This window comes from Gopherus evgoodei, chromosome 2 (assembly GCF_007399415.2).
Source record: "Gopherus evgoodei ecotype Sinaloan lineage chromosome 2, rGopEvg1_v1.p, whole genome shotgun sequence".
Taxonomy (NCBI): Eukaryota; Metazoa; Chordata; order Testudines; family Testudinidae; genus Gopherus; species Gopherus evgoodei.
The window spans coordinates 118,170,565-118,182,732 of record NC_044323.1 but is presented as its reverse complement, the minus strand read 5'-3'; the positions used below and the strand labels follow the sequence as shown (position 1 = coordinate 118,182,732).

General features: G+C 41.3%; 2 protein-coding genes across 11 annotated transcripts in view; one reads left to right on the top strand and one right to left on the bottom strand.

Moving 5' to 3' along the window:
• TEX10 (testis expressed 10) overlaps window positions 1–5,772 on the top strand; it is a 132,366-nt gene extending 126,594 nt beyond the window's left edge. For all 4 annotated transcript variants that reach the window (XM_030551590.1, XM_030551593.1, XM_030551592.1 and 1 more), the window contains exons 14-15: window positions 2,260–2,470; window positions 4,597–5,772. In XM_030551590.1, the coding sequence (XP_030407450.1) occupies window positions 2,260–2,470; window positions 4,597–4,710 (325 nt within the window). In that variant the 3' untranslated portion in view covers window positions 4,711–5,772. The remainder of the gene's footprint in view (window positions 1–2,259; window positions 2,471–4,596) is intronic.
• INVS (inversin) overlaps window positions 5,707–12,168 on the bottom strand; it is a 222,671-nt gene continuing 216,209 nt past the window's right edge. For all 7 annotated transcript variants that reach the window (XM_030551589.1, XM_030551587.1, XM_030551588.1 and 4 more), the window contains 2 exons: window positions 11,567–11,644; window positions 5,707–6,896 (listed from right to left, as the gene is read on the bottom strand). In XM_030551589.1, the coding sequence (XP_030407449.1) occupies window positions 6,781–6,896; window positions 11,567–11,644 (194 nt within the window). In that variant the 3' untranslated portion in view covers window positions 5,707–6,780. The remainder of the gene's footprint in view (window positions 6,897–11,566; window positions 11,645–12,168) is intronic.

Genomic DNA, 12,168 nt, shown 5'->3' with positions numbered 1-12,168 from the left:
TCCATGCTGATGATGCTCGTTTTAAAAAAAAAAAAAAAGAAAAAAGCATCAATTAAATTTGTGACTGTACTCTTTGGGGCGAGAATTGTATGTCTCCTGCTCTGTTTTACCCACCTTCTGCATAAATTTCATGTTAAAGCGGTCAGATGATGACCCAGCACATGTTGTTTGTTTTAAGAACACTTTTGCTGCAGATTTGACGAAACACAAAGAAAGTACCTATGTGAGATTTCTAAAAATAGCTACAGCACTTGACCCAAGGTTTAAGAATCTGAAGTGCCTTCCAAAATCTGAGAAGGACGAGGTGTGGAGCATGCTTTCAGAAGTCTTAAAAGAGCAACGCTCTGATGCAGAAACTACAAAACTCAAACCACCAAAAAAGAAAATTAATCTTCTGCTGGTGATGAAAATGAACATGAATTGGTTCACACTGCTTTTGGGTTTTTATCGATTAGACCCCGTCATCAGCATGGATGCATGTCCTCTGGAATGGTGGTAGAAGCATGAAGGGACGTATGAATCTTTAGTGCATCTGGCACATAAATATCTTGCAACGCCGGTTACAACAGTGCCATGTGAACGAATGTTCTCACTTTCAGGTGACATTGTACATAAGAAGCGGGTAGCATTATCTCCTGAAAATTGTAACCAACCTTGTTTGTCTGAGCGATTGGCTGATCAAGAAGTAGGACTGTGTGGACTTGTAGGCTCTGAAGTTTTACATTGTCTTATCTTCGAATGCAGTTATTTTTTTGTACATAATTCTACATTTGTAAATTCAATTTTCATGATAAAGAGATTGCACTACAGTACTTGTATGAGGTGAATTGAAAAATATTATTTTTTACAGAGCAAATATTTGTATTCAAAAATAGTGTGCACTGTACACTTTGTATTCTGTTGTGATTGAAATTAATATATTTGAAAATGTAGTAAACATGATAAATATTAAAAATAATGGTATTCTATTAACAGCGTAATTAATCGTGATTAATTTTTTAAATTGCTTGACAGCACTAGTTTTTAGTTTTAGAATTTACATTAAAAACTATGTAGGACCTACCATATATACTCGATCATAAGCGGGTTCATTTATAAGCTGACCTTCCCCCCGCCCCCCTCCAGATGGATAAGTAAAAATGGAAAAAAATTTATAACCCGTTTATAAGCTTACCCTATAATTCAGGGGTCAGCAAACTTTGGCTCCTAGGCCATCAGGAAAAGCTGCTGGTGGGCTGAGATGGTTTGTTTACCTTGAGCGTCCGCAGACATGGAGGTAAACCTAAGTAAACAAAATGTTCCGGCGCGCCAGCTGCTTACCCTGACGGGCTGGGACAGCAACTGGTGGGGAAACTTTTTGAGGGCAGAGAAGTTGGGAGTCAGGGGAGTAACCCCTGTGACCACCCCCCCATGTCTCTACCCCTAGTCTGGGACCCCCCCCACTCTCCCCATCTGGGGAGGGCCAGGGGAGGATGTCTCTGGCCTGGCTGGAGCTGCTTCGGCAGGCTGGGCAGTGCAGCCGCATGTTCCAGTGGGCTGGGCTCTGGGGGGCGGGGCCGAGTGACACGGCTGCAGCCTGCCAGCCCCGGAGCTGCAGCTGCTTCGGAGGCGGGGGGAGAGCAGCGAGGCCAGAAGCGGAGAGACTCTGGCCCCGCCTCTTCCCTTCTGGCTGTGCTGCCTCTCCTTGCGCCCTCTGTCGTGGAGGGAGGGGCTGTGTCCCACCTCTCTCTCTATACCTATTCATAAGCCGACCCCCTTCTCTGGTGCTTCCCTTTTTTACTAAAACAATTCGGCTTATGAACGAGTATATATGGTAGTTATGGTTGATGAACACCTCGTGTCACTCTCCCTGCTAGTTTCTTGTGCCTTTTAAACACACACAGTAAAAGTTACTGTCCTTATCTCTGCTTGGTTGGAGAAGGGGTCTAATTACCACCATCAGTTAACACAAAAAGGCTTCCTCAATATCAGTAAGATCCGGAAGTGGATGTAAATTTTATTCTCCTTTACTTGCTGTGTGACCCTTGTGGAATATTGTTGTATTTCTCTAATACTCTCTCATGTGGATTCACTGCATCCCCATGAATTGTCATGTGTGTATAGTTGAAAACAGACTATCAAATCTGTCAATCTTAACTTTACAGACACCTTGACTTGTGCAGATAAGGATACAGTCTGGGAGCACACTTTCAACACACTTCTATTCTGCGCTTGAGAAATTGCCAAGTCTGTTAATTGCTTGTTATTTCCTCTCCCCAGGGACATGTTATGGGGATCGTGTATTTCAGTGCTAGCTCTCGTGCCACGAGTGTTTAGGTTGATGCTGCAGAGTCTTCAAGTGAGCAGGGCCTGTCGGGAAGAACTGCCTGTCATTGGTCAGTTGTTGCGTTTGCTAATGCAGCATGGACAGCTCAGGAGTCACATGGTGACAAGTGAACTTCTTGTGCAACAGATTGTCAAGGATATTATGGTATGAAACTATTTTTTTTCCAGAAGACTTTAAGAATATCTTATTCTAGCAGTGAGAATAAACCTCAACAACCCTAAGTTGCACACACAACTCATTCAAATCACATACAAAAAAAGGCGCCCAGAATGTGGTTCATGGAGTCCAAATTTTGGTCCATAGCTGCCTTCTGTATGCCTTGACAGGGCAGCCCACAGAATAGGGGGGGCTACCTGTGTGAATATGTGCTACTTATCAGTGATGATCCTCACTGGCTGCTGTGTCATGAGGCATTCTCTGGGAATACCAAAAGCGTGCAGTGTGCCACTATCAGTCGGTGTCAGGAAAGCCATTCCATTGCTGCAGTGCAGATTTCTCTGCTTAGGCTCTCGCTGACAAGGAAGACCAACCTCTAAACTTGTAGCCATGGGGAACAGTAGCCAAGTCAAGGGGCCCTGGACACCAGAATCTATTCAGTGGCAAAATGCATCTGAGGTTGGTTATTTTTGTTACAAACAACTTGATGTAGAAGGGACTTCAGTGAGGGAGACAAACTAGGGTCAATCCATGAGTTTACACTAAAACAGTGACAAACTATCAGGTTCCTCATTTTTCACAAATGTTTTCTGAGTTATAGAACAGCATCAAATTGGAACAAACTTTCCTAAAATATGTACAGCCACACTTCACTACCTGGATGGGGAGAAAGAACAGAGACCCAGCACGAATCAGTGAGACCTAATCTTGAAAGAAGGGCAGTTCATGTGGTGTCAGGCTTTCTGCTGTCTAACTGGGGAACATTGTGTAACCCCAAAACATGACTGTTGTAACAGGTGCAGCAACTTACTGCTTCTGTTTGCTGAGTGGGCTGCAGCCAGGATTTCTCAGCAGTGTTACTGTACTTGTTTTGGGACTGTTGATCTGAAAAGCAGGTGTCTCAAATAGGTTACTTGTTTTGATGGAGTGGGTTAGGATGTCCTTTAGCTTTAAAGCAGGAGGGCAAATGTGGCTTTTTTAGACTTCACTAGGTGGCTCCTTGAAAAGCCACAGCCTGTGCATTCCCCCAGGCCTATCATGTCCACAGGAGCCAGTAAGGCTATAGCTGCACTTAGGGCGGTGTGGGGAGTACAGGTACTACATGTGTAGCTAAACACCACAGAGAAAGGCAGGTTGTGTACTTATCACTGCAGCGTATAGCTACACCCAGGAGTGAAAGGCTCCAGGAGCAGAAAAGGCTCTAACGGCTCCAGGGAGCTGCTGGAGCCTTTGCCCACTGCTAGACCCTTCCATGAGATATGGGAGAGGCTGCTTGGGCATGTACTGAGCCAAGTAGGACTCTGCTCTACTCACCTGTACCGTGTCTCACCATCCACACTGCTACATATACGTATGCTAGTGGGGATGCAGTGTTACTTTACACACCACCCTAAGTGTAGATGTGCCCTGAAAGAGCCACTGCCATATTCTGTGAAGAGACGATGACAGACTGGGCTTCTGGTGTTTAACACCATGGTATTTAAACCTGCTTGGCCAGTGGCTGTGGTGTTACACTCCCTGTTGGCATAAATAGCAGGCTGGAGTGTTGTCTACCCTAGAGCGCTCAGTGGTTCATCTAGCGGTAGCTCTGGTGAGAATGTTTTTATAAAACTCCTTACTGTAGACATGGCCAGTGATTCTTCTTGCTATAGTAGAGTCTCCATCATTTCCACTAATGATTTGGAAATGCATTGTAAATTGCAGAATTGGAACTAAGCAAACAAACATGATTAAAATAGCATAGAGACTGCATCATGGTACACTCTGAAATAGCAAGTGAACCACACTTAGCAGATAAAGTCACACCCCTTCATAGTATCATATAAACGATCTGTAGCTGATTTTGTAAAAAGTAATGAAGTCTTAATATGATCATTTCACTAGAGCACTCTCTCTCTGCTAATGTTTCTTGAACTCCAAATGATGGCTGCTGCTTTTCTCAATAATTACATGGTGTGTAAGTGAACAAGGATCCTCTGTATTTGATTTCTTGTTTGCAACAGAATGTCTGATTAACTGAAAATATCAAGCCAACAACTGAAGCTTCCTGAGTAGTACTGTTAGTTTATTGGGTCACATGTGGGGTTTTCAACCTGTTTCCTTTTTGCCTCCAGACATTGAAGAGTGGTGAAGTCCAAGAGCAATGGCTAACAGACCTCCATTACTGTTTCAACATATATCTTGCCACACATCCACAGGGACCCGGTGCTATTAGCACAGAATATTGAAGAGATGAACATTGTGCATCTGCTTTAAAGTGTTTACTTCCATTTAATTCTGAAAGGAAAATGTTGGGCCAATGTTTGTTACAAAAAAAATTTTAAGTGGAACTTTAAATAAATTTTTTTTCATAAAATCTGTTTGTACTACTTTCTTGCTTCAAGACCAAAGTAATGTAACATTGCAGTGCAAGTAGATTAGGTAAAAACTGACTGCAGAAGAGGATACGCTGAGGAAGTGAAAATATTAAATGCTGTCACTGGGATGTGGAGAGCATCTCCTTTGTTTATTCGATTCTTTACTGACTCCAGTCATTTTCCATTATTTGTAACAATACTGAAATGATTTCATTGTGTAATATACAATGCAAAAATACTACTCCATGCTTTTTAAGGTGGAATAACAGTATTCTGGATATTTATTCTTTACTACATTTCTATTTTTTATATTTAATAAAGTCAAAGTAATAATATTCAACATGCTTAGGACAAAAGTTTAAGAAAAAAATTATGTAACGTTCCTTTTTTTCTTACATGTCCACCAAAGTGATCCCCTTGTCTGCCTTTCAGTTTCACTTGTGAAGTCAATGGCAAAACTCCAGCTGACATCAGTGGGAGAAGGCCCCATGGTGTGTGTCGATATATAGTTACAATTTCACTAATGAAGAAATTTACTTTGTTTTGAGGGGAGAGGGTGAAGTGGTGAAATCTTGGCCCCACTGACTTCTATAGGTCCAGCCTTTCACCCTAGAAACTTAACAGTTAACATGGTCCTTTCTTTGAGTCACTATTTTTACCAGTACATTAGTATCTAACAGTGAGCTCAGACACAATGTTCCCTGTTAGTGAAGAATCAAAGCACACAGGTTGCTGTTGAGCAGATGCACTCATTTCTAGTGGAGGCTATACTTTCTGCTCTGTGTAGATTTTCAGATACTTATTACAGGTAATTGCAAAGCTTTTGGTACTCTGAATTTGGGGTAAGATGAGACACAGTGACAAAGATTTTCTAAAATAGTTAATCCTTTAATATAACTGGCTCCGCACATCTAACGTGATTAGAGCAGTTTGATTTTAGTCCACAGGAAATTCCAATACCTTGGCATTTGCTTTCACCCCAAAAAGTAAAATCAAATTTTTGTGGGATGAAAAGTTCTGAGAAACTTTGACTTGGAACTATCGAAACAAAAACTTGCATCATTTTTTGACTAAAATAAAAAATTGACAAAGGACAGCCATCTGAAAAGTCGTGAACACAAAGGATAAAGAGAAATTGATTAGGATATTCCCAAGGGGGTATGCTATGGGCTGGAAATGAACAAATAATTTTAATATATAGCAATATTAGGAATATTCACTTGATAGCGGAGTGGAATCATCTCTCGAAAGGGTGGGAGCCATATTAGTTCACCCCCCCTTTAAATTTAAGAATAAATATGTGGATTGCATTGAGAAACTAGCTGTTTCATAGATCTGGATATTAACTGGGTGATAGAAGGGGAGATAGATTAAAAATTTGGGCATCTAATCTAGAGGGAATTTCAGCTCCCTAAGTGTAGAACTAGCCCTTGTTTTGTGCTTTTTACCTAGAGAAAACTACGTACTTATGTTATTCTCCCAGGAAGTTATATTTTAGCTTTCATAAATCAAAAGTACTTTGCTAGGGCCGGAGAAGGCTATATAATGAGCAGGCGCAGTATTAAGTAAGTTTTTTTCATACCCCATATGTGGCTGAACATAGGGCTGTAATTAACACTCAAAACATATTTATGGATAATTTTGATAAATTCTGTAAATTGCTAATTCCAGCCTACCTCTCAACTTGATGAAAGTTGAAATTCTGTAATGTCAGCAAATAAATTACTCTTTAATTCTACATTTCATTCATAAATGAAATGAGTTCAACTCCCTGGAAGTCTGGTTTGGCATACAGCGCTGAGATAATACAATAACGGAAAATACCTTTGTTAGCTTAATATTTTGTATACTTTTACAAGAAAGATTTCATACATCCCTGTAGAACTGGGGAGTAGTCTTTAAGTTGTTTTCAGGTTCCCTATTACTCCTACTCAGATTTGCTTAATGCTCAGGTCTTTTGGTTTTTGACTTTGCCGCAGTGGTTGGTCTCATGTTGTATGAAAACTGCTTCAGTTTTCCTTCATTCTCCAGCAGATGAACATACTGCAGGTTGCTTACTGTAAAAACAAAAAATGATGTTAGTTCTATGGGGTCATATTGATTTTTTTTAAAAAGAAAAGCTGCAGTCAGCTGTGGAGCCTAGTGTTCAAATCTGCATAAACTATGACTACTTCATTGTGTAAATGAGGCCATTTAACAAAAATATCCAAAGTTTCATCAGCTTGCCAGAAACAACCCCCTTTCTGACAACTCAGCCTGAGTCTATGGTTCTGTTTCACTCTGTCGCAAGCCGGGGAGGCAGGCACATTCATTACTGCACTTCATGTAAACAGAATTTTCAGAAGTACTTAAATGACTTAGGCACCTACCTTGCTCTAGCTAATTACTGAAATGTTTACAGGTGACAGGTGTATCACTGGCAGCTGAACAGCTGGTTTGTTGAAATTGCCCAGGAACAGCAAGATATTTTGTTTTGTATTGTTTGTGGGAGCTTGACGATTTACAAACCTTTCAGTTGAAAACAAAACAAGAACCTCTCTCAGTGTGCACAAGACTGTTCTAGACTTCCTCAGCTTTGAATTACGAGAGCAGAAGCCAGCTTGACACCAGCAAAACCTGCTTCTGAAATAGGGAATTCCAAACTCCCAATAGGTTTTCTATCATAGGTACAAAATATTGTATATCTGACAAACACTGGTGTGGTTTTTTTTTTAACCTAGTTCATGATCCAATGTGTAAATAACTTCCCTGCCACAAGACAATATAAAGAATAAAAGCGCACAAGATTGTGAGAAAAAGACAGCCATTTACAATCAGTTCTTTTAAACAAATACTTCCTAGTTGGATTATTTGTTAAACATGGTCTGGGCTGGCAGAGGAACTCTGCTCTCTCTCCCCTTCCCCATGGGCTAAAATAGATTTTTCAAAAACATCCAGCAAGTTGTTTTTATCCTTTGCCATGTTCCTCCCCCCTGTCTTCTTGAGCAGTGGCTGTGCTTCCTTCCAGGGCTTGGCTGTTGTACCACACCTGGGGCGTAAGCTGCCTCCTATCAATACCATTTTTTTTGTCCCCATCCCAAAATTTTCAGCCTGTGTACGCCAGTGAGAATGTTAAACTAGTTTGGTGCCAGTCCCCAGTTGGCAGATTTGTCACCATACACTTTTTCACAAGGCACAAGAATGTTTGTAAGTGCCAATATTCTTCTCCTTCCCAGCTGTACCCGTCTCAGAGCGATGAATCAAATGTGAGTCCATTTTGACCTACGCCAGACAACTACGTCAAAAATACTGTTTCTGGCATTAGCCACTGACAGCTCTGAACTTTTCCAACAAACTTAATGTCATGCATGAAGGGCGTCAGATGGAAAACACGTTATTGTCTTTAAGGCAGGGCTCAAGTTCCCTAAGCTCCTATTAGGTGAATGAAAGTAGGTACTGTTCTACAGGCCCTGGGCAAAGTTCCTATCACTATCCTACTTATCACCAAGTTATGAAAGGTAAAGTCAACTCAACTCAAAGCTGCAAAAGAAAACCTTTCTAGTTCATAAAAGACAAGAGCAGAGAGATTTGTTGCCTGTAAAACCAAAGAACTAAGCAAAATACTATTTAAGTTTTAACATCTATCTTCAGCTGTTCCACGACTCAGTATGCAAAGGTGGCAGATTAAACACTTGCCTGGTAGCTTTCTAGGCTATACTGAGAATGATCAGAGGTTCTCTTAAATAGTGCAAGAAAGAGCATGTTTGTCTCTTATGAGACAGAAATGTATCTACCATTATAACGTAACTCCAAGGGCAGCGCTGCTTTAAGACTTCCCTGGGACTTGAGAGAGAGCTAAACGAGTCGGAGAACACCGAGAAAAGAGCCTAGGAACATTTTTAGTTTTCTTTCATTATCGTCCTAACACCAAATATTTTAAATCAAGGAGACATCTTGTTAGCTACGCATGGTCTGGTTTTTGAGCCACAGCTGGTATGACTAGAGAGGACCACTCTGGCCATTCAAACTGACCTTCCGATTTTGCAAAACTAGTGATTGCATCACCCCTGGTCTAAGCAGTTGCTTAATAACTGCAGACTAGTGCTTTAACACTGTCCTCTTAGTCTGGTCCACGGTTTGCTGATTGAGCTTGTTGAGAATTTGTTCCCAAATTCTATTCACATCTTGTTCTTCCTCAGCCATTGCTCCCTGTCCTGCCATCTCGTAAGAAATTCCTTGCTTTCACGATCTTGAAGCTAATTACAAACTGTCAGCATCTCCCTCTTTTCTGGTAAATAGGTTAGCTCCCTTTTCTCTGGCCTCAGGTCTCACCTTCCACTCATGATGGCATTTTGTTGCAGTTCTCTGCATTTAGCTCTAATTCATCTAAATCCTTGCTCAACCCTGGAAACCAGACCTGCACACAGCGTTTCACGCCGAGAATAGAGAGAAGACTTAATTAGCGACACCCAGAAATGTCAGCCTGGCTTCTGGTAGCAGTGAGACCTACAATTGTAACTCTTACCTAATAACAGCTGGCTTTTATGTGTTGCTTTACAAAGGAGGTCGATGTCATTGTCCCCATTTTACAATGGGTAAACTGAGGCACACAGTTGCAGTGACTTGCCCAATTTCACTCAGAAGGCCTGTGGCAGAGCCAGGAATAGAACAGGTCCCTTGATCTTAGTTCAATTCATGTGGCCAATGTGCCCACATCCAATGGGCAGTTCTAGCAGGAAGGCCAAGGACTGAATGAACAGGAATAGGAATTAACCTCTCCCATAGAAGTCGACCTAGCACTGGGTAAAGTACTGCAGAGAACAACCCTATGCTGCCAGGGTCCTGGCCTAATCTAGCATTAAAACAGACAATAGTGTGCGTAGCAGCTGGTGCACACCTGCCACCACAGCCATCAACCCAGCTTGGGTTAGTGTATTGCTACTGGAGCATAATTTTCAGTTTCATTTAAACAAATTGTTGCAACTGTTTTTCAGGAGTCTCGGTAACTCCTGAAATTAGGAAAATAGTGTTAGAAAGAGAAAAAATGCCAATACCCTTTGCCCTGCGGAGGATATGAGAAAATGTCAGGGTATAATTCTTCCTTTAATGAGTAGGGTCCCTTAACACTCCTGTTGTTCTCCCTGAGTCCCAAATGCCTTTCAGCAGCAGATCTGGGCTAATGGCTACTTATGAGAACTAAACTGGAAAGGCTGAATAGCTCCCACTGTAGTGTTTATAGTGGAAAGTGGTGAGAGGGCACTAGCCCTTTCCCCTGTACGAGGATGCCCATTAGAAAGGGACTGGACCTGGCTCCTTTCCCCTCCATCCCTCACCCTGCCCTGCTGCCTTGAGGGCTGTAGGTAGCAAGGCTCCTCCCAAATGCAGAAGGCTGACATGAAAGGGGTTTAAGGAAGATTAACAGTTAGTTAGACTCCACAGGATGATTCTAAGAGGGGCTCTCTGATCCCCAGATCAAACCTGTTTCATCTACCTAAACGGTAAGTAACTTGGGGCAACCATTGTCTAGCACCTAGCAGAGAAGAAGGAGATTAAATTTTTACATAGCACTTTTCAGCATAGAGCAGTGGTGGGAAAGGCAGAGTGCGTGGTGGGCATGGTATCTTGGGGAGCAGGAATGGAAACTGGGCCACAGTAATTAAAAATGAAGAGTAAAAATAAAAATCCACCCCCCTACTTCCCAATCCATCAATTATTCCCAAACACCGTCGGGAAACTACATCTAAACATAACACGTGAGTGTGCGGAGTGTATGGCTTCTAGCTAGTGTACAAATGTGGCATACTTGAAAAGGGACAAGCGGCCAGCATCCCCAGCAAGGGTGTGGAGTAATCAGTTCTTGGTAACACCGGCTGTGCTGTGCGGCAAGGAGGCTGAAGGCAGAGGGCTGCCTTGTAGCGTGCCAGAGGAATTCACCAATAACCTACTTGCTACTAGAGTGGGACTCAGTAGTAGAAAGAAAAAATAATCAGGAAGAAGAAAAATTCTTTCACCTTCACCACCTGTGTAACTGTCTCTCCCCCTTCCCATCCAACTAACACTGCCCCTCAACTAGATAACATCACAGCGACAGGGATTTTTAAAAAGTTCTGCAGGAAGGTATCAGCCTAGCGTCAGTGGAAGTTGGTTCACAGATATGACATCATAAAAAAAGGTCTAACCAGCTAGCCAGAGTGTGTCTGGGCAGTATGGTCAAATGTGGATATCTGTGTCCATGAGCACATGTATGCAATTGTACTTGTCTAATTTTTGTTCACAAATTCCCAATGTGTGTAGAAATGTGGTATCTGTGCTTCCACATGGCCACCAGATACTGTGCTGATAAATTAAGTGTGCACAAATGTGTATACACATTCACACAGGTGAGTTTACACATCTCTCTTCCCCTTAAACTGCCATCATGTAATAGGGTTTTTCCTACTCAAATTTCTTTGCACGTATCTTGTTAAACAAACAAGTTAATATAAAAGAAAAAATTAAAAAACAATACTCAGAAGTCCAATAGTAGTGACAGAACACAGAACCCCCCCCGCTCTCAGGGAGCTAGTTGTCTAGGCACAATGATATCTTAGACCGGATGTTCACTTCGTTACCTCATTTTTTGGTTTTATTATTATTACTATAGTTTTGTTTCCCTCATTTTCCTTTCATATTCAAGCCATCTAAAACTAACTATAACGTTTTACATTCCAGAAATGCTTCCAAAGCTTCATTAAGGCCGTACCCTTACCTGAGATCACATGCACATCAGAAAGCTTATGCTTTGAAGGTCTTGCTGGATGGCAAACTTTTCCTTCTTGAGAGCGCCCTTTAAAAAACAAACATGCACATTTTTACAAATTCATACCCAGCTGCGGTTATGTACAGTTATAGACCATTTCACTGGGAACTGCAGCACTCTCTTAATTTTAAGCACAAAGATTTACATTAAAATAATCTTACCATAAAGAGTCTCATAACACATTTGTGATGGAAAATTAATCACACTGTTAATAATAGAATACCATTCATTTAAATATTTTGGATGTTTTCTACGTGTTCAAATATACTGATTTCAATTACAACACAATACAAAGTGTACAGTGCTCACTTCATATTTATTTATTACAAATATTTGCACTGTAAAAAACACAAGAAATAGTATTTTTCAATTCACCTAATACAAGTACCATAGTATCATGAAAGCTGAACTTACAAATGGAGAATTATGTACAGAAAAATAAACTGCATTCAGAAATAAAGCAATGTAAAACTTTAGAGCCTACAAGTCCAGTCAGTCCTATTTCTTGTTCGGCCAATTGCTCAAACAAGTTTGTTTACATTTTCAGGAGA